General features: G+C 41.7%; 1 protein-coding gene across 7 annotated transcripts; it reads left to right on the plus strand.

Annotated features, from left to right (window-relative positions):
• Nucleotides 1-3,633: 3,633 nt before the first annotated feature.
• On the plus strand, nucleotides 3,634-22,356 carry WDR89 (WD repeat domain 89). Of its 7 annotated transcripts, none has more exons than XM_026088645.1 (4): nucleotides 3,670-3,736; nucleotides 17,249-17,407; nucleotides 18,578-18,729; nucleotides 20,716-22,356. In XM_026088645.1, exon 4 carries the CDS (start codon nucleotides 20,738-20,740, stop codon nucleotides 21,905-21,907), a length of 1,170 nt encoding a protein of 389 aa, XP_025944430.1. In that variant the 5' UTR covers nucleotides 3,670-3,736; nucleotides 17,249-17,407; nucleotides 18,578-18,729; nucleotides 20,716-20,737; the 3' UTR covers nucleotides 21,908-22,356. The 7 variants fall into 7 exon arrangements, with proteins under 7 accessions (XP_025944436.1, XP_025944430.1, XP_025944437.1 ...); XM_026088649.1 differs by lacking the exon at nucleotides 3,670-3,736 and adding an exon at nucleotides 20,250-20,354; XM_026088647.1 differs by lacking the exon at nucleotides 17,249-17,407 and having other exon boundaries at nucleotides 3,700-3,736.
• Nucleotides 22,357-22,587: the final 231 nt, after the last annotated feature.

The following is a 22,587-nucleotide window of genomic DNA, read 5'->3' on the forward strand; positions in this document are numbered from 1 at the left end:
TTGTATTCAACAGGCTCAAATATGAAATCTTAAACTGGATCCCTGTGCAGGTAATGAGAAAGTGCTAGCATTGTCACCAAAAGTAGCATTATTAAAATAAAGGATTCCTGCTGAAAAGTGGTGACAGGCACAGCTCTTTTACTTCTGTATGCAAAAAGTTAGCATCTACTCTCAAAAGCCAGAAGCTGGTAGCTCRGAGCTGACCTCTAGAAAATGGTGTCCTTACCCTAGAACTTGACTTTGCAATCAAAACAGCCTTTTATCATAGTATGTAATTAGAGTATATGATTTATTCAACATCTGATTTTGGTTTATTAAGCACTTATTCATCACTGAGTGGCAATTAATTAAAGTACCTTCAATAAATCCAGGAGCTTGATAAACATCAATCATTATAAACTTGCCTCATTTAGACATTTTGGTGCCATGTGTTATTTGAAGGCAGAATTGCAAAACAGTGCTGCAGAGACGGTTGCCTACCACCAGAGATGAGAACTGAAAAGGGCCGATGAGATGGGACTTTTAAAGATGTTCAAAATAAAGCCCTCTCCTCAGCAAATCATGTTACTTTCTAATACTTCAGCTGGAGGTGTCTGCTGATGGCAGTGTTTTTACTGATCCCTGGTATTTAATGCTTTATCCACATGTGCACAAACTGCTTTACTATGAAAATTGGCATGGGTAGCCCAAATTACACTTCCACATGAGTAAGCTTTGTGTGCTAGAGTGGATATAGYATTGAAGAAAACTTAATAGTGTTTCAGGCAGAAAACTCTGAAGAAGCCTGTGCACTAAAAATTTCCATTGTATGTATGATCATTTAGATAGGCAGGTAGTATACAGCTACCTGATTAGATACAGCTTACCTGAATTGCTCCAGTTAAAACTGCATCCAGCAATGTTCACAGAGTTATCAAGCCCTACCAACCTTATTTATGAAAGCACATCTAAAGAAACCCAAGTTCAGCTACATCTAGGCATGCTCATTTCTCTCTCTACTTTGAATGCTATATATTAAATGACTAAAAATATCAAAGCTTTCATTCCCTCTCCCTTTTTTAAATTTAACTTTGCGGTGCAGGGGTGGGGAGGGGACATACTTCTCACTGATGTACATTTGACAAAGTGCAACCCAAGCACCGGTTAAAAAGTAAGATTTTAAAAACATTTCTGTTGCATTATGATAGTGCCTAGAAGTTCCTCCCCATACTCAAAGTATTATGTTGTGACACCGTGCAAACATACAGTGAAAAGTCAATTCTTGCTCCAAGAGAACTTAATGTTCAAGTATGTGACCTTAGTCCTTGAGTACATAATACTGAAATTCAGATTTGTCTGGACTGCCTCAGCTTAAGGTGGGGGATCATAAAGATTCCTTTTTAAAAACGTATTTAGTTTTAACTTCCATCTGTAAAGTAACTGCCAAGAGTTACAAGTAATCTACAGAGCAACTCTTGTGCAATTATTGTGGGGAACTTCACAGATCCATTTGTAACGAATATACGTTGTGACTCAGCAGCGTTGGAGTGGTATCAAGAAAATTGTATGTTCTATTAATATAGTTGGATTCATCTGGGAGTACTGAATACCAAATTTGCAGCTGTAGAACTATGTCATTCCAGTTGATCTTGCAGCGTTTTTTTCCTATGTGAACGATGAGCAGAAGGTATTTGTTAAATTTGTGGCAATACTAACCACCCCAGAAAGCTCAGATGAAAGACTATTAACTAAAAATATTTCTTATTGTAATATTGACATGTACAAAGCAGCCTGAATAATTATAATGTATAATGCATTCCATTCAATATTGTCTTAAATGAAATCATATACATCTTGTTTTGAAATCTTCAGAACAGCTCACCCGTCTGCGTGCTGATTAGCATGCCGGGCTACAGACTTCAGAGGGACCCGGCTTCGCAGCAACAATGGAAGGTATTTACTGGGAAAACACTGAGCGTGTAATCTGGGTCTTTGTGCTTTGCTGTCTACACGTGTGCTTAGACATTTTTCCATCCAAAATGCACAGTGCAGGCAAAAAAAAGTCCCATAAAATAATTATGAAGTTGAAAAAAAAAGGGGGGAGGGCATGTTGGCATGACAATTAATGAATTGGTCTCTTTTGTGTTTGCAATGATGATACCTGCTTGGCTTCTGTGATCTGCGTGCCTGTGGCTCCTTATGAATACAAATAGCTCTATGAATATCCAGTCCTAATAAACCATTTAGAAAGTAGACTTTAAGCTGGAATCTGGGTGAATCATCAGTGTATCTGTGAAATACAAGTAAAGTTAATTGTCTCATGGTATTGCAAAGTGGTAACAGCGAAGAGTATGCTCATAAAAAGATCATCGTGCTGGTAGATACATGAGCTATAGTTGTGGTAATGTAAAAATTGCAAGCAATAGCCATATTGGAGCATGTAGAATTAATTAAAATTTGCAATGCTAGTGGCAGGCAACTGAAATGTCAGTACTTTGAACTAGCTTTTGATTGTCTCTCTGCTTGCTTCCCGTATCGGAGTTAAGAATGCCATTAGACTGAGGTGCAAGTCATGTGTTTTTAATAATGTTCTGCGGTTATTATCCATGTGATCTGACCACGTTACAGGGTTTCGCTAAACCTCTTCATATAGTCAGCTCAAATGTTTAGATTTTTAGATTTAAAAATGGCCATGGCAACGAAGCAGATGAAAATATATATAAAAAAAATACTTCCTGGAATAATGTATTTGTTGAAAGATAAGCCTTCATCTATGACATGGTTAATATCATAATTTACAGCATTTATCGAAAAAAAAGACCATAAACCCGATTTTAAAAATAGAGGAACAAATGACTTTTTCAGTTAATCTATCTRGGATTATGGACCGATATAGTACTTGGCAGTTGTAGGGGGCAAACCAACAACACCGCTGAACAGTAAATTAAGATTAGAACAAGAAATTTTGAATTTTAACACTATAGGCAATATTAAATAAAAAATCTGTCCTCCTTATAGTAAGATTTTATGTGTGAGCGTATTAAGCTGTAAGACAGAAAAGAAAAAAAATACCACTTGGGATTTTTATTGGAAAAACAAGCGTCTGGAAGAGCGTCACACCAAGCCGCTCACGCTCCCGAGCCACGCTTATTTCGGTGCCTGAAGCCGAGCTCCGAGGTGACTGACGGCCGCTCCGCACCCTGTGGGGGCGGGAACCGCCTCACGCTCGCGCGCGCCGGGGCCCGCGCCCGCCCGGCCGCGGCGGCGCCATGTTGCTGCGCAGCGCCGACGGCTCCCGCCTCGCGGTGCGGGGCGCTCCGCGCGCCAGGCCCTGCCCGCCGGGCGAGCTGCCGGCGGCGCGTGCCCGGCCCCTGGGCCACGAAGGACGGAGGGAGCCGCCGGGGCTGGGGGCTGCCGCCGCCGCGCCGGGAAGGGGGAGGCCCCGCCCCCAGCGGCTGTCATGGCAACGGGGCGGTGCCGGGCAGTGGCCTCACCCCCATCCGGGGCTCGCCGTGTCCTGTGCAGCTTCGCGGGTGCCGATAAAGTTGGGGCGATTGAAGCGGGGAGCCACGCCCTGTTCCCACCCCCCCCTCCTTGGCCCATCCCCTTCCTTTGCGTCGCTTCCTCCCCGCCACCGAGAAGGCTAAGATGGCGGCAGGCGAGGCGGGCGGAGCAGCCAATGGGGTGGCTGAGGAGGGCCTGGGGGCGGGGCCGAAGCGCTAGCAGGGTTGGTCGGCGCGCACGCGGCGGCGCTGCGGTGTGTTGCGTTGCGCCGCGCTGCGGGGGCGCGGGCGGGCGGGGGGCGCCGGGGCTGTCGGCGGGGCATGGGGGGTGCTGTGGGGTCCTGTGGGCCGGGCAGAGCGGGGACTGCCGGGTGGGCGCTGCTGTGGGAGGGCAGGGGTGCCCCTGTGTCTGGGGGGTTCCTGAGGACAGGGGTGCCCCTGTGGGGTTTGGGGGAGTTGTGTGAGAGCAGGGGCTGCCCCTGTGGGGTTTGGGGGGGTTGGTGTGGGAGGGCAGGGGGCGCCCCTGTGGGGTTTGGGGGTGTGTGGGGGAAGGCAGGGGCTGCCCCTGTGGGGTTTGGGGGGGTTGGTGTGGGAGGGCAGGGAGTACCCCTGTTTGTGGGGGGTTCCTGAGGGCAGGGGCTGCCCCTGTGAGGTTTGGTGGGGGTTGGTGTGGGAGGGCAGGGAGTACCCCTGTTTGTGGGGGGTTCCTGAGGGCAGGGGCTGCCCCTGTGAGGTTTGGTGGGGGTTGGTGTGGGAGGGCAGGGAGTACCCCTGTTTGTGGGGGGTTCCTGAGGGCAGGGGCTGCCCCTGTGAGGTTTGGGGGGGTGTTGGTGTGGGAGGGCATGGGGTGCCCCTGTGGGGTTTGGTGGCGGTTGGTGTGGGAGGGCATGGGGTGCCACTGTGGGGTTTGGGGGGGTGTTGGTGTGGGAGGGCAGGGGCTGCCCCTGTGGGTCTATAGGGAGCTGTCCCTGGGGGAGGACAAGGATAAGAGTTGCCCCCGGGAGGGGGGACGTTGCTGGGGGAGGGCAGGGGCTGCCCCAGGTGGGGGCTCGTGCGGTGTGGCGAGGGGCCCTGCCCCGGGGGACGGCGGTGCGGGGCAGTGGGGAGCAGAGGGGGGTGTGTGGGGAGGCAGGCGAGCAGTGTCTGCAGAGCCCCCACTGCGACGGGCCCTGTGCCRGCACCCGCTCAAGCCGTGCAGTAGCAGCTGTGGCTGGTGGCTCCGGGGTGCTCCCGTGTGCCTCTGTGGGGTGGTTTGGGCCGAAGAGGACTGTGGCAGAGAGTGGTTACCTAGAGGTGTCCGGGTCTTGACCTTAAAGCTTTCTGTGTGTAACAGGTCTTGCAAATCTCTTGGTTTCTTTAGTGCCCTATGCAGTAGGGAGAAGAAAGGTGGGCTTCTGAAATTTCATTCTGCCACAGCTGCTGGCTTTTCTCTTTCTGTTCTATATTTTTTTTCTATAGGCTAAACTGAAGCACTTCTTGCTTGCTGATAATAATAATGAATAACTTGCAGTCGCTGCTAATGCGTGAATAAAAACACTGTACTTACACTGTGAGTTTATCCTGTTAGATAGTGAAACTTGGAAGCTTAGGAACATCACCTGCGCTCTCAAAACTTCCTGGAGAGGAGGAGCACAAGGTCTGGTGGAGGATTGACACTGGCTGGTCGCCCTTGCTAGCTTTGGTACTGTGTCTGGTAGAGGCTGGGCTAGGACTGAGCCTGTGATTAGGGTTGCATTGGTATACTGCTAATTTGGGCAAGCTCATCTGATTGGAGATATGACTGGGTGCTTATGGTATGGGCTGTCAGGCTTAAAGTTAGGGCCTGTATTGGCAAGTGAAGTATGTTTATTAACTCTTTAGTGCTGCTAAGAACCAGGTAGCCTCACCTAGGTTTGGAGAAGATGGGGATCTTTGGTTTAATGATAGTAAGTCTGACACAAAAAAGCCTGGAAGAGCACAGAAGAAGAATTAAATGTTTTGTGTGTGCGTTTTTTTTTTTTTTCTTTACACTTTTCCTCAGGGGAAAAAAAACTTTTTTCTGTTCTGGAACAGCAAAATAATACTTAGAGAAACTAGTTTAAAATTGTTATGCTTATGTCCCTAAGGATGTTTTATATCACCAACAGGTATTTCAAAAGGTGGTGTGTTGGACAACGGCTTCCTACAGAATACTGGGACTGCAGTTGTTAGTGCTGTTTTATGCTGCGGAATAATATTGGTTATAACTATGTAATTCCAAATTCGTTTTCCCTAGAAATGTGATGTATATCCAGAAATAAGCAGAAACATGAGGTCCTCTCCTAATATGCTTGGTATTATCTGGGTGTGTGGAAACTTTGTTCTAACAACTCAGCAGTGTTAGTGCTTGTTATTTCCTAATATTTTTAAAGGATTTCCTGTTTTAGAGTGATCATCAGATTCTGTGATGTGTGTGTGCAAAGCAGCTCCAATAGGATAGTTGTTATTAAACAAAATACACATGACTGTAATTAACTGCAGTTTATCCCATGGATTGTTTTCTATGTCCCAATCTTATATAGTGCTTGTTTAAAGCTTTCCTGTTTTTAAAGAAAAAGGAATAGGCACCTATGTGCATTTTCCTCTAAATGTCTTTTTATGGGGCCAGGGGACAGCCCCGTGGGGAAGGTGAGCCCAGGACTCTGCAGCAGCCCTGTGCAGGCATGGGCAGTGAAGTGGGGCCTGGTCTGTTCCTCTGTGTTCCCAGAATTTTTGGAAACAATTTTCTTGTTACTGCACAGGAATTGTGCTGTAGTTGGGAATGAGAGAAAATGTTCGGGTAGCTTTTTAAATGCCTTAAGTACAAGGTGATTTTTTCACTGCATCTCAGAATAGGATCCCTTGCTGGGCAACCTGAAGGTCTGGACTCTGCGCTGACCACGAGGAAGGTCTTGCGTACAACAGAGTGCAGTTAAGTAAAGACTGTCATTGCTTKTTGGCAGTGCTTCCCAGTTAGGGACATGTGGAGGTCAGGCCAAGTGTAGGAGACAAGTGTGTTTTGTGCCTTGCAAGCAGTTTAGGTGCAAGATGGACAGTGGAGGAAGTGAGACAGATGGGAAGGGAGCGTATTGCCTTCAGCCGTTGGGGTTAGGCAGTTCAGCTCCTCCTATTGAAATAATGCCTTTTTGCTCTTCTGGCCATCTATCCCCTTCTTCCTTGCCCTCCTTCCCCGTGTCTTGTTGCTGTGCTGCTTCATTTCCTTTTACGGAGGGGTTACATGAATTTTTTCTGGTGCATTGTCCTCTCTTATTGCTCTTGTCACCTCCTTTTCCTTCCCCTTTCCTCCCCTCTGAGCTAGGCGGACTCCTCTCTCCCTCCCGCTTGCTGTTGAAGCCGGAGGAGAGGACAGCTGTACTGCAGCACTGCGCACCTAGAAGCCCAGAGGAGCAATTGCAGTTTCAGCCCTGGCTGCAGCATGCCTTCTTAATTTGTGGGGTTGGTGAAGTCAGCATGTAGGGATGAGCCATATTCAGTGTGGTCTGGTAAGAGCTTTAACTGTCACATCCTAAATTAAATGCTCTAAATGAATGCAGAGGTAACTAGGTGCATGGATGTGACCTATCACAGAGACCCACCACCAGAGTGTGTTGTATTAGCTTCTAAAACACCTGGGAGGACAGGAGGATAATGAAGTTGAATATGGAATATTGTTGCTTTGGTAGATGAAGTTTTGGACTAGGAGGTAAGGTTGTCTAATGCTGAAATCTTGCCTTTAGATTAACTTTCAGTAGTTTTGATGATTCGTTTCCATGACATATTTCTTGCCTTAGCTGATACTTCGATGGGAGTTTCAACTAAAAATATTTCAGTGAGAACAAAGAGTGAGATGGGGACAGACAGCTCACCAGAAAAGCAAAGTAAGCCAATCTATGAAACTGAAGAATTGCTGCTCAAATTGCAGGACAAACACTGACCAGTTACCCTAGGCCGTTCTGAAGGCCCCAGGAGCAGAACATGTTCTGTCCCACTTCTAGGTCCTATAAGATAATCGAGCGTTCTCAACCATCAAAATATTTTATATGTTTTGGAAGGAAGTAAATATCACTCAGCTGTCTGTCACTTTTAACAAGTTCACAGTAATGTTTTCTTAAACTCTTCAATCTGATACATTTTTATGCTCTTTCATGGATGTCAGGTGTTTAAGTCCAGAAAGACTATTGCATTATGTAGTCTGATATTCTCTGTAAGTCTGTAACAACAGTCTGTACTGTTGCTTATAACCCTTACAACCTTTACATAACTTTATTTCTTTTTTTCATATTAATCTGAAGCAACTTCTTGCAAGATGTTAATGTCCTCAGGGTTGCTTTTTGCTAATATTTTACTATTAAATTATTTGGATTATTGAAAATATTTTGAGATGAGTTTAATGTTTAGCTTCTGACCAAAAGTTGCAATAGATAGAGGAATGAAAATATTTCAGATCCTATTCTTTGTCTTCTATTGTTTCATTCCTTGTGACTTTTTGCAATATATGACTCTATTATGGCTTTATCTGGCAATTGCTATTTTTCGTGTTTTAATGCTTTAGCTTTTCAGCTATTTTGCTAAAACCTACTGAGAAACCAGAAGTAAATAGTTCTACAAATTCTTCTCTTAGGATACCAACTGGATTTTAACTGTGGAAAAAAGACAGTGGTGCATTAAAACCTCATAGTTCTTATGCTGGATTAAAGCAACTAGTTCAAAAGATTAGCTTGAAAGTAAAATCACTTTTTTTGCTATATAGTGCTTGTATATAGCAGCAATCTACTTGAAAATGTTGAATGTCTCTGTTTCTTGTATTTTTACTTTGCTTTTAGGTGAATGATGAATGAACATACTGTTAATTCCTGTAGCTCCTACTACTTCAGCAAAATCGTGTTTTTCTTTCTGCTTTGGTTGACTAGTACTTTTTCACTCACACCTCTTTCTGCAGTCAACCAAAACTAGTGTTTTTTTTTCCTTGCCTGTTTTTTGGCAAAACTTTGCTGATTGCTCAGCCTCTCAATTAAAAAAAAAAAAAAAAAAAAAGGAGTGCTATATAATCGGTAAGCGGTTAAATTGGCAAAATAACCCAGCATTGAACTGAGACTGGCAAATTGCTTGCTAGATGGAGTTATGTGCTGGCAATCCCTGGAATAGGAAGTTTCAGATACTGATGATTTTTCAATAATTTGAGGATCTGTTAGTAATAGTCATGTACTTAAGTCTGTTGCTATGGGAACAACTGAGCTGGAATTAAGCACTATTATTCCCTTGTGGAATCATAAGGGCCAAGCAGATGGCTGTGAAAGCATTAATTCTTGTTTAGAAACATACAGCTCTTTTACTAGCAAACCTAACTGACTCAAGTTTTGTGGTTTGCGGAGGCTTTTTTGAGGTAATTGAAGTTGGTTTTAGTTTATTGGGTATCTGTCAAAGAAATACATGAACCAGCTTTGAAAGGGGGGAAAATRGATTTAAGGAAAATGAGTTTAAATGATTTTATGTCTAGGGTAAATATTATCGTGTTATTGTATGATGTGTATTGAATGTTCCTGCTTTGGGAATGTTCGTGGGACCCAAATGTGAGTATAACAGACTTGAGAGGGGCAGGTTTTCTCATGGAGAATTTAGTTATGGATGTTTCTGGACTTGACACTTGTTGGATGCTTGAAGAACAAATACAAAAGCATGTAGGGAACGATGACCCTTTTTGTCTGCGTTGCATGGATATATCAGAGTCAGATCTTGGGTTATCATGAAATGTGAAAGTTCAAAAGATATGAACTGAAGTCACAAAAATGAGACTTTAAGGAAGAGTCCATTTTTTATTTCTAGTCTCTGTGACAGGTCAGGAAGAAAAAGTTGCAATGTAGTTCAGTTTGAGTTTTCTTCCCCTCTGCAATTTTTGGGGCTACATAAAAATGCATTTCATTTCTAAATGAAAGCTGTGATTCGTGAGTAATAGCCTGGTTTGAGGAACTGAGGCTTTAATGGAAAAAAAAAAAATACTGTGACAATTTGTTAATGGTAGGAATCTAATGCTGTTTTTTGTAGTACCTCAGGCTTACTACTTACGTCTTGCACTGTAAATCAAGTTTTTGTTTTCCTGAATGTCATGCTTTGTCTGTTAAGAAGACAGTCAGCCTACCATGGCTGATTAAAGCTAGTGCAGAAATACCTAGGTGTAATAAAAAGCATCAGGGCCCTTCTTTTGAATTGCTTGATCTAAAACAACTGACTGCAGCTCTCTGAAGGTTGTTTTAGCTATTTGTGACTGGTGGTCATTAGTGACACCAAGTGGGCTTACTGCGAAATAACACGCTCAGTCGGTGGGTCACTCTTGTAATAGTCTAACTCGCTATGAGACACCTTGGTGCGTATGTTCTGAAAAACTACACTGATGTTATATGCACAGCTATATGGAGAGATGCAGTCATTGCAGGACAAAAAGTCTTCATTTCTGTATCGTAGTGAGTGATAAATTTTCACATTTGGGAAGGAGACATCGCATTTTCCATGCATCAGCCTTTGCAAAAATATGTAGCTATTTGGAGGGCGCACTCAAGTCCTCAGATTTTGTCTCAACAATTTCATGGACTTGAGGCAGAGGAAGCCACCGTAAGCTCAAAATTGCATGCTCTCTGTGCACATATATACCTTCATAGTATGGTCTTAATACTACTTTTGAAATTGTGCAGTAAGCAGCTATTGTGTCTTCTTATTGTCTGTCTGACAATATCTCCCAGGAAGAAGAAAAGAGCCTGCCTATCTCTTTGTTGCTTGTCTTTCAATCTGCCTTCCTATCTGTGTTCTTTGCTCTGCAGGGACAGCTGTGGGCACCAGGCTGATCACATTATAAAAGCAGAAGAAGAGTCAAAGTGTTGCCCCCGCTGTTTTTATTGGAAACTACTTTGACAGTTAAAAGCTGTATAATTTCTGGTCTAAATTTTATTTATGGTCAGCTTATACTCTTACGTTATTGTGCCACTATTGTTCTCGAGTAGTTCCCCTCCCTCCTTAGCATTTATTCCTTTGATGTGTTTGAAGATAGTAATCATATCCCCCTCAGCCCCTGTCTTTGCCAAGCTATACAAGGCAAAGTATCCCAGCTACTTCTTGTAAAATAAACTCCTCATTCCCTGGATCATCTAACCAGTTGTTCTCTGCACTTGGTTATAGTTCAGTTATCAAGAGACTGACTTCAGTGAAGAGTCCTGCTGTCAACTTACTGTGACCCAGCAAAATTTGGATTGACAAAAGCATTGAGAAGCAAACATGGCTTGAGAGCAGGGTTATTAAAACGCACAAAACTCTTGACTTTGCTCTTTTTCTGTGTCTTGTTATTGGGCAATGCTGCCTGCCAAAGATGTTAGAAAGGCCTTTGTGGCTCTGGGAAAAGTAGATTTCCCCACCCAGGTCTTAGGGCTTTGTGGGTGCTAACAAGAGCATGTTGCCTTTGTTACGATTTGCCATCAAGAAGTGTCTGTGCTGTGGCATACAGTAGGTCTTCTGTTCAGAAAGCTGTTCCTAAATATTTGCTTTTTCATCCTTCCAGTTCTTGGTCCCATTTCTTATGGCTTGAGTCTTAAATTGCTCTCATAGTGGAAAAGCAGTTGAACATGAAGTTCCAGCACAGTAYGTTGCAAAACAGCTGTGCTCTTGGATGTTGAAAATCACTTCTCTTCCCTTTTTATATCACTGTGTATGGAATTGGTGAGATCAGTACTGGAGTGCTGTGTCCAGTTCAAGTGTAAACACCATTTAAAGGCTGTTGAAAACAGTTGAAGAGAATGCCTTGCATGGGGAGAACGGGTGCATACTTGATGCCTTAGCATCTTCCATGGACACTGAAAGGTAAATTCTTTTGAGCAGGACGGAATCAACATAGCTACAAACTTTTACATTAGCATTTTCCATCCTTTGTTGTGTATTGTTGTCACTTAGATTACATCTTTTCCTTTTGTCTGCCACAAAGCATTGAAAATTGAGCTTAGAGCATGATAGTGGTTCACCAGAGCCTCCAGCTGTCAGGTTATGTATAAAGAGCGTGTTTTGGAAATTGATAGTCTGTGAACTGTCTTGAGCGTGCCAAAGATTTCCAGTTTCTCCTGTTGCTTCGATACTGGAAAAAGGATGATGTTCTGGGTCAGCTAAATATCAAAAATGTATATTGTGGGATGTGACTGATGAGGATAGGTAGTGGTCTGTGTGTTCTTAGGAAAGCAAATGAGCAAAGTAAAGAGATAGTGTTTCCCCTGCTTAGTCCTGACAAATGGTTAGGCTAGTGCAATGCATTTAGAACTGCAGAGAATTGTTTAGGCAGTGTTAGTATAGTGTTAAAAATTGCCAAGYACCCAAATATATTCTGAAAAATACTGGTGCCACATCTGCATGTGTAGGGGGATATCTTCGTGTAAGTTAAACAGCAGCATCCCTAGTGAAGACTTGAACAGTAGCAACTAATTTAAGGCTGGGTTTGTAGGAACTAAAGTGTCCTGAAAACACACTAGTCTTGTATTTAGAAGAATGAGCTCCAGTAACAGAGTGTACTTAAGCTAAATTACTGTTGTGAAAGAACTTCTAAAATATCCTGGTAAATAAAACATTTTATCTCATTATAGATGTTTTGGCACCAATATGTGGTAGCAGGAACTATTACTCCTGCTGTAGCTAAGTTTCTTTATATTCTTTTATTCCGGTTGCTGCTAATTTTAGGCTGAAATTTCCCAGGCTTCCTGTGGTGTAGAAACAAACTCTTTGGAAGAATTTCAGCAAAATTTGCTAATCTTTGAGAAGAATCTTCTTGTTTCCAGTTTATTTTATATCAGATTGTTGGTACCAAGTGGCAGTGTCTAATTCAAAGGAAATAAATGCTCCTATTTCAGAGTCACTAAATTATTCATGCAGCTGCATAAGTAATTTTTCCCCCCACCTTTCTCTGTAGGGTGGATCATTGGGGTTGCCTGTTCATGTGGTGCTTTTGTTCAGCTTAAAATGGCTTTGAAAATCATCACTCTTTGAGTCCTTTATTGTAATCCCAAACTTGAAAGGACATTGAAGCATTTTCAGATGTGGAATTTGAGAGTGCATCACAGTGTTACTGTGACTTTCACATTTTGTCCTATAGCCTGAAGGTTCAGAATAAGGATTTTTTTTTTTCCCCCAAGTCTGCTACTGACTGTACTTACTAATGTTTCTTACATGTGGATATTACGAAGTAGGCAAATACTACCTTTGTTTCACTAATGAAGAAAGTAAAGAGTGAATATTGCAGCTTGCTGGGAATTACTCAGTAAGCTATCYTGCAGAATCAGGGCTAGTAAGCAGGCTTTCCTAGGTCATGGTCTTGTTCAGTCCATCTTACTGTTCAGACAGATAACTTGATCTCCGTCTTCCTTGTCTGTGAGATGACCATCTTGGTGTGTAGCTCTAGTGCCAAGTCAAACAGCTTGTTGTTTCTTTTAGCAAAAGAAAATGCCGTTAGTGGAGAGGTGTGTGAGAAATAGAGTTCAGAGAAAGTTATGAACCTTCTCTTAGCTGATAATAGTTACATTGTGGAAATGTGAAAGGAGAAAAAGTTAATACTGTGTGCAGTAGAATGATGTACCCTATGTACTTGATTTCCAGCAGTTGCTGGCTGTACATAATTGAGAGAGTGGTCAGTTCTGTCTCTTCTTTCTTATGTTTGTGGTTACAAAAAGTAAGGTCAGTATTGTGTCTATGGTGGGAGGTGCACAAGAGAAAGGAAATGACTTTTCTGTGGTCTCTGTGGTCTGATGAGATAAGCACAAGTGCAGAAGGCTGRGACTTGGATTCTCTTCAAGCTTTGCAATGGATTTGCTGTGAATAGTCATGGTTACATTACAGACAGACATCAAGACGTAAAGGTGTTGTGTTTGGAAGCTGTGGGTTGTCTGCCATGTCCAGGAGTTGTTAGTGTTGATGTTTGCATGGTACTTTGATAGCCAAGTGCTCCAGAGCTGTTGGGTACATCATCCACCTTCTGTTTTGCATTGGAGGGTTAACCGATATCTGGGGTCTCATCGCGGGAGGGAGTTGTTAGAGACCAGCTCAGTGTCACAGAATTGGCCATGGCTTCTCTTTTGGATGCATACCCTTCTTTCAGAAGGTGATGCGCACGCTTAATCCCATATGCCCTTAGCGTGCTGGGGTGGGGTAGAGTTTCGGCACTGTTTATAGCTGGGAGAAGAGAGGGGCTATAGGTACAAACCTACTATTTGATGCCCGTCGTGGTGACCTGCTCCAGTCCCAATGCCATGGCTCTGCACTTGGGCAATCTCTAGAGTTCACCTGAAGATAGAGTTTATGGTTTACCTGTTCAGAGGTGTGTCAGCATTCAATATATGCACAGATTAGCTTTTGCAGAGAGTTTCTCAATACGGTATGCTTTATTTAAAAAATAAAGCACAGGAGAATATATGTCATTTAGAAGATAAATGTCCTGATTATAATATCTCTTTCTGTAATTTAATGTTTCCTTGGGAATCTTTCAGCTCTGCCTGTATAAAATAGGATTGCTTCTGCTGCAGTTTCTCTCAGCTTGATCTGAGAATAGCCATGAGAGTAAAATAGAGCATCTCTTGTCCTCTTATTACCTAGCAGTCTCCTTTATTGGATGACCACCTCATCAGCGCCTCTTTGCAGTTACCTCCTCTACCTGGTGACATCAGTACTAGGAAACCTCCTCCCACAAGTCAGTCCTCAACTGGATCCAGCTGCTCATGTCAGATTTTGGTGGTAGAGGACTTGCTCTGCTGCCCCTCTATTGTAAGATCTGTGCCACTAGCATCAAAGTGGATGAAGAGAGAAGATTTAAAAAAAGAAAACCCCCAAATCTGTTTGCAGTAATGTGTGACAGCTTCTCAGTGTTTAGAATCTCTGTTTCCCCACAGGTTGTCCAGCTTGTCRTGGAGAAGGTAGTTTAGCTATCTGATCATCAGATTTAAAAAATTTTAACTTAAATTTAAAATAGCCAAAATTAATACTTCGAGCATTTTTGTAATAATTTTGTACGGTGTTGTTCTGGCTTTTTGAATTAACTTTTTAATTTTACATTGGATTTTTTTTCACAGTCAGGGTTTTCTTATGATAGTTTATGATCTGGGTCCTTTGCAGCTCTTTACCATCTCTTCTGATTCATGAGTTTACATCAGTAGGCTTTCAATACTRACGTTTGAATGTTAATTCATTGTAATTTGGACCTAAAGACATGCCTACATTTTTCTAAATCTAGGCCTGCTTCCACCATATTGTTCCAGTGTTGGATGCAAAACCAGAATAGGTTTTTCTAGTTTGAACGGAAAAATCTTAGACCAACAGACTTGTTTTAAAAGTTTTCTTTTATGAAAATATTCTAAGCGTGGTTTTTAAAAGATTTGTGCCATGTAAAATTAAGCCCGGTCAAATTCAAAATTTGTTTTTGTGTTCTCTCTTTATGAACACCCAGTATAATATTCAGAAAGATATTCTGCTTCTGTATTGACAAAACATCTGCTTATGCCCCAGAAGATGAGTCCACAAAGGTGGTAATTTCAGTGTTTTTCTGGTTTCTTATTAAACCTCTAAGCACTGCACCTCTATGACTTTCCCTTTGGTCCCTTCTGGTTCTGATTTATATTTTTTCCTCCAAATGTTACTGTTTAAGTCCACTTCCCTGTCCTGTCTGGAGCTCGATCTCTTCTCTATTCCTGAACAGGATTGTACCYCCGGTGCCATAGGGAGGGTGGGATGCAGTTGGGTTCATGGTATGCTGAAAGTTTTTATATCTTCTTTTTTATGCCCTTCCAACAGATTTTATTGTGGTAGTGCATTCCCTCCCCCCCCTTCCTGCTCTGCTGATGTGTTTTTCTCTGTAGTACAAATGCAAAGTTACGTGCAGTTGTTTCTTGCTGTGCTTTACATTTGGAAACTAGATGTAGCTGATTCGAAAGGATGAAATAATTCTCTTGGCAGTTTCCATCTTGTCTCTGCGCTTTAGCAGAGCCTGTTGTGCATCTCACTCCCTTCCTGCTTGATAGACTAAATGCTCTTCTCTTCGTCTTAAAATGGCTTTATGGGCATGCTGCATAAACACCTTCTCTCTTTGCTTTGGTAAAATAACAAAATCCGCTATAGGAATTTGTGTTCTACAGAAATTATGTATGCTTGGTACTTTTTGTGTGTCCCTTCCTTGTTTAATTCGTTTGACTGATCTGTCTTGTGCTGTAAAGGGGTGCCAATGAGGAGAGGTCTCTAAAGGCATTTTGTCATTAGTGAAGCACAGCGCGCTAATGTTTTTCTCATCAACCAACCTTGGGCTTTGCATTTTTGTTTTAAAATGCAAACCACATGTAGTGTTGCATGCATGAATTGCTTTCCGCTGCCCAGAGCTTCAGGTTTGTTCTTATTTTGTTCTTGAACTTTTAATAATTGTGAAAATAAAGGGAGGGTCTGTTTGCATTGTTTATAGTAGGAAAGAACAGTGCAAGATTTCATCTACTGCTGTTCAAATCCCTTGCTATTTTTGGTATTTGACCTCTGCGGAGAAGATTGCCAAATCTGCAGGTTGTTTTCATTTTTATTACATGTTTCTACCCTCCTACTCACAAGTTGCTCTTACGTACTGATTTAATCTTTGAGACAAAGTTCTGTTTCTCCCACACTTTCCACTGTATTTTTTCAGAGGGGTACTTTTATGTTTCTATACATTGTTGAGCTAAGAGTCCCCTTTGGAAATGAGATGCCCYAGAATTGCATAGTTCTAGTGTACAAAACTAAAAGAAGAAGGAAAATAGTTTATGAATCACTGGGTTATTTTTTGAAAAAATTTCTGAATTAAAGACATGAGACTGCTGGCTTGAGTTGAGAAGGTGATGTTCAGAATAATGCACAAAGAACACAGCAGTAAATGCTTAGGTAATATTAAATATTTAGTTTGTGCTGATAGGTGCTTACCTAGATCCCTTCTCTATTGCTGGGAAGGCCTGTTTTGGGCACCTATATCTGTTTGCCTCTAGTTTTGCTGTGTGTTCTCAGGCTCCATTAGTGAGAAATATGTAACCAAAGCATCTGAAAATTCTGTCCCTCCTATTTGTCATGCCTTCTGCCCTAAAAAGCAAGTTTTTCTCTTTTAAAGGAGCTTTATAGGGTGCCCTGGAGGTCAAAATGTTTTGGGTTATTTCAGAGTACTGTATTTATTTTGAGTTTGCGAGATATAATGAGTTTTGAGTGTCCTTCGAGAAGCTCGTTGTTTCTGGTAGTCATGGTATCAGAGAGACATGCAGGGGTTGCATGTAACTATGAAGTTAATTCATAGAAAAGGTTGCATGGATGTCATTTCAGAGGACTAGATTCAGTAACACAGAAGGTTCAGGTTTAATTTATAAAAGATGGTTTTCACCTTGTTCAGTGGGTGCAGATGCAAATGCGGATGAGAGATGCATACCCTTCCTAGCATGTTGACATCATCTGGATTTTTGTCTGTGTTGAAACTGTGCTCATAGATTCAGACCCTGCGCCACTGTGAGCTGAAATAAATGAAGAACCTTCATGTATCAAAGCATCCTAGCTAGAGTTGTTTAACTCTCCTAATTACCTCATGTCCTGAGCAAAGGAGATAGCACTGGCCAAAAACTCTTCCTTCCCCAAGATATCTGTGGGATTTCTTCTGAGACTGGAATAGTTCAAGGGCAAGCTGTCGTCCCCCCATCCTCTCCCCAAGTCTCTATCAAACAGTTTGTCAAAACATCATGAACAGTTTTCCTCATTGATCATTGCAACAGGCTGCTGTGCTACATCCGGATTGCCTCAGGTTTCAGAGATACTGACTTTGCCAAAGGATTCTTGGGGACCTTCACAAAATCGATAGCTGTGGTGGCTAAGCTAAGGAGTGCTAAACTGGGAAGTGCTTCACTTCTGCAGCGCGGAGCACCATGTGCTTTGTAAGTGGCAGCAATCCAATGCTTCTATTGTGTTTGGAAGACCATTGTTTCCTATTTGTCTCATAAATTTAACACAGATCCTATTCCTGCCATTTAAACTTTCCCATCAAAATACAACAGCGACTTCCCCTTCTGAAAAGGAAGGGCCGGCAGCTACACCCTGAAGTTTGAGCATGGATTGTTTATATAACCTTCAATCAGAGATTCATAACAGTTTGAAGACTTTTTCACTAGGGCAGACATTGTCCGGAGGTTTTAGCAAGCCTTGGCTGCCATCAAATGCAGTGTTAAGGCTTCTTCGTTGTTGCAGTGGAAGCAGAATTGAGGACTGTACCCTTCAGCTTCCCGGTGATATAAATTACACATCGAGCTGGAAAACATGAACAGCTCTTTCTGGTATTTCAAATAGCTGTAACTACGTCATTTGGGGGTAAAAGCTTAGGAACTATCTTGGGCTAATGTTACTTCCCAGAAAATATTATTAAATCTGAATGAAGCATGTTTTTGCAGGCTCTGGCTTTTTGCAACTTACTTCTTTGTAGAGTTCCTTTCCTTCCCCCACCCCCAAAGTAGTAAAAACTTGACATAAAAGATGAGTGTTGTAGAAAGTGCTCATTGAATAAATTCTCTGTCAAAGTCAGGAATATTTAAATAACTGCGGCTTGCTTTCCAAATGGATGACACTTGTCAGGAATGTGTCTGCTTAAGTTTACGTGGCCTTTTGAGTATAAAAAAAGTCTGATTATTCTGAGCTTCAAATTCAGGTCAGTCTGGAAAACCACCTTTTTCTTGTGGAAATTTACAGAGAGAACCCAATTTTTTGGTAATCATAACAGTGCAGGATAGCTGATCTATAAAGCTGCTTTCTCCATATCCAAGTGTATGTTTGGAAACACCGTTTTAATGAAAGTTTCTCTCATAATTCTTTGGCAGACTTGATTAAGCAAAAGCTGCCCTTTTTAATAATACATATTTTAGATTTTTTTTTTGTTCTTAAAATGATTCATTCGCATGAAAGTTTAATGCTTTTGTGATGTTTACCTTTGGAATTGCTCTATTGCTTGACTTTGTGTTATGGTCTTTGAGGTACTTTGCTTAGTCTGACACAAATACTTTGTCACACAGCTACAGCGTGATTTTTTTTTTTTTTTTTTTTTTTCAAAAATAAAGTTCAGCAAACCCAGGTAAAATTGAGCCTTGCTCTTGCATGCAGCCTGCTGAGCGGTGTTCAAGAGCAGTCCGCTTCGATACAATGCTTCTACTAAAAGCCTGTTCCATTTGAGGACGTATCCAGTAAAGCACGTAAGGAGTAAGCTCTGCAGGTAGGATTGCACACAAGCTCATGCCGGAAAGCGTGTTGACTACTTCTGCTCAGAGGGGAAAGGAGTTTCCACAGGATGTCTGCATTTCATGGCAAAAATTACTTGTAGATGTGCTCGGAAGGGTTGCTTTGATGTAGAAGATTAACCTGGGGACCTCATTGTCGGGATATTACCAAGGCAAATAGCTTAGTGAGATTATTTGTGACTTGGGAATTAAGCTTTTATGGGTATGTCTACTTAAGCTGTTTTTAAAAATTTGCTCGTTTGTCACATGGCGTGCTGAATATTTGTATGTACCAACCGGGAGCAAAGCCCACACGCTGCAGGCAAACAAAAAGAGCAGAGTGCAGTCTTGCCCGAGCAACTTGTCCTTTGACGCTGATCTCTCATGGACCTTTAATGTAACTAGCCTAAAACAACTAACACGCGGTACCTTCCTCATTTCACCCCTGAAAGTCCAGCCTGAAGAATTTCAGAAAAAAATTAGGGTGGGACAGCTGGAAAGACCTGAGAATACTTTTTTCTTGAGTTGTGAGTCTGCCTCATTTTTCTTCAGTTTCTAGTCTAATTTTCTCAGAAAGAGTCCTTTTAGGCATGTGATTACTACTGCTGGGTGCTGGCCTAGTTCTTAAGGAAATAAGTGGATTTTTGAGCATTGTTTTACCCTTACATGCATTAGCTGAAATATCCATACAGATGAGAAGTCACTGGAGAGTTGACCCCCCCAAGGACCTACTAGATTTCCTCAAATATTAGAATTTTTYTTTTCCACACAGAAAAGTGGTCTAGTCTAAGCTGTAATTTTAACAGAAATCATCCATGTGTTTGACTATGTTCATTTTCCATACTGCAATTACATCTCTGACTCTTTCAGTCCTCTTCTTTTTTTTATGGTCAAAGGCTGTGAAGTGACTAAAATTACTTATTGATTATGACAGTAAATCATCTCATTTAAATTTAAATGCTTCRATACTTTTTCTGACTCTAAATTGGTGTAAACCTTTACTGTGATTGTAGAATTGAGTTCTGCTTTGTGCTGCAGAAAAGAGAACTTTTTTTTTCAAGGCTTGCTATTTTGGAAAAGATTCTTTGTGCGTGAGGATTGAGAAAATGCTTTTTATCCTGTTTTGCTTTGTAATACTTGTATTTTAGACCTCTGCATGTCACTGAAATGTTAGGGGTTTCTGGGAGAGTTCAGTAATGCCAGAGAAGAGTTGCCTCCGAAAGTAAGATTTTTAATCACTTGCCCCAAGAGCCAGCTTTATGTAGATGTTTAGGAGTCTGAAAAAACAGTTAGGTGCTTAGGAGAATTGATGATAATAATGAAGATGCTTAATTCCTGTGAATCCTGTCCATGTAATGTARCCTGTTTAGGTGCCCCATGGTATGTCGACAGGTGTTTGTGCGTCGTTGGGCACCTAAATACTTGGAAAACTTACTTAAGCTGGCCGTTTTCGGATGCAGTTTTACATAATTTTTTGTCTTCTTCTCTCYCTACCCTTCTTGCCTGCCCCCAGCAGAAAAGTTGCTTTAAGAAGTCTCCTGCAGTTTTACTGATGCAACTATTTGTGGGCTGTGCCTTCTAGCAGCCTTTTAGAGCAGTGATTATTCCTCAGCAGGCAGTGGTGAGAACTTCATTGTCTTTTCGCTTGCGGAGAACACTGCTTTCCTACTTACTTTATAAAAATAATAAAGCAAATTTAGCTAAATGACTTTCACAGGATTCAAAAACRGATGACTAAATCTTTTAAGGGGATTATATGATTTAGTGCTTGCAATCTCAGGGGACTGAACTCCTTAGCTCAGGAAGCACCTTCTGGTTCTGTTTCTATAAATGAAGCTGTAGTAGACAGGGCACTGGGATGATTGAATTTTGACTTCATGCGTTAGCTCTATGCAAGATGCTTTTTCATTTGTATATTTTTAAAGCTAATATTATTTCAGAATGACTTAACTAAAATGCATCTTGGATTTTCCTTGTTACAGATTTCTGACAACTTAAGGTACAATGAYTGCAATGGAGAAGATTGAGGAGCAGTTTGGCAGTCTGCGCATTGCAAAACGTTCTATGCTAAGTGAAGAACCTGCTTACTTATTGGATATAGACGTTTCAAAATCTGCTCAGTCTGAAAGCAGTCGCTTTGTGGCAGTTTCGTGTTCCAATAAGTCAATTAGGGTATATAACAGAGAAAYGTTAAACTTCCTGCGGGAGTACAGTAGCTGTCCTGGGATACTTAATGGAGTCAGATTTGCGCACACGTGTGACAGTATGGTGTTTTCAGCATGCAGTGATGGTACAGTAAAATGTTGGGATATTCGTTTAGCAACACAGAAAGCTGTGCAGATATTCAGTGGCTATCCTTCAAATGTTTTCATCAGTTTTGATATTAATTGCAGTGATCTCATAATTTGTGCTGGAACAGAAAAAGTGGAAAAGGACACATTTCTGGTGTTTTGGGATGCAAGAGGCGATACAAACTGTGCCAGCACAAGTAAAGAACCCTTGGGAGTCTATTCTGAAAGTCACAATGATGATATCACTAGGATTTGTTTCCATCCTATCAAACCCAGTTTGGTAGTTTCTGGRTCAACTGATGGGTTGGTTAATGTGTTTGATATTAACAAGGACAACGAGGATGATGCTTTGATATCTACTTGCAATTCAGATTCATCAATAAGTTTTATCGGCTGGTCTGGGAAAGATTATAAACAGGTCTATTGCATGACACATGATGAGGGATTTTGTTGGTGGGACCTTGCTCAGTTAGATACTGAAGAACCCATAACGTYATTGCACGTCCTGGATGTCCGAGAAGCAGTCTGCATTGAAAACGACAGCTTAAATTACCTGGTAGGTGGCTTGTACCACGAAAAAGCGGACAAACTGCTTCTTATTGGAGGAACATCAAYGGGAAACATTCACCTAGTAAACTGTGGCCTTGACGGACTGAGCCTTGTGGGTACCCTTYGTGGCGGACACGCTGCTGCCGTTCGCTCTTTCTGCTGGGATGTGATGGATGAGTCGCTGTTGACTGGTGGAGAGGATGCACAACTGTTGCTGTGGAAACCGGGAGCTGCGGAAAGGTCCCTTGCAAAGAAAACGTCTCTGAAAATCACTTCTTCTGCTCAGAAGAGAGTGAGAGTTCACAGCACCTCCCTCAAAAGCAAGAAAAAGTAAAATTCTGAGAATGGAGAGCTCTGCTATGTAGAGCTTTTCTGTTTGTGTAATCTTCCAGGCAGGATCTGACTGTCGCTTTATTTGGAGGTGTTCTACAGGGAGAACTATGACACTTAAAATTTCTACCTAGGAATGTACTTTAGTCATCAGGTGAATACTTACATATATGAAAAGAAGCTGATGACGTTAATCTGAAAAGAGTAAACGTTTGCTCTTGAACAATAGGTCTTAAATCATTTTATATAAAAATGTTTTTATGGTTGTTTGATGTCTCAGCCAATGTTTTTAATGTGTAATACAGGCCTGTGGCTTGCATAGTTTGTTACTTTCCCACTGAAATTCCCTGGCATGTTTTAAAAGCTCTTGTGTTTCAAGCTGCATTTCTCTCGCTTTACAGAGAACTTAATGAAATTGCTCAATATATTAAAAGATTTTCTGTCATTTCTTAATGCCTGCGGGAATTACTTCTTGATGAAGCAGAGAATAAGTACTGTTTTGCACTGTCATCTYGCTGTTTATAACAAGCTCATAAAGCAGCAGTTCATAGAGCTGTATTTTCATGGCAAAGAGATGAATGTATTCAACCAAACAGGAATACATGATTCTAATCAGCTAATCTTTTAAGCATGAGAAGAAAACTGGCGTTTTGGGGGTATATTTCCTGCATGAAAATACGCAAG

Source organism: Apteryx rowi, unplaced genomic scaffold, assembly GCF_003343035.1.
Source record: "Apteryx rowi isolate R43461 unplaced genomic scaffold, aptRow1 scaffold_78, whole genome shotgun sequence".
NCBI classification, from domain to species: Eukaryota; Metazoa; Chordata; class Aves; order Apterygiformes; family Apterygidae; genus Apteryx; species Apteryx rowi.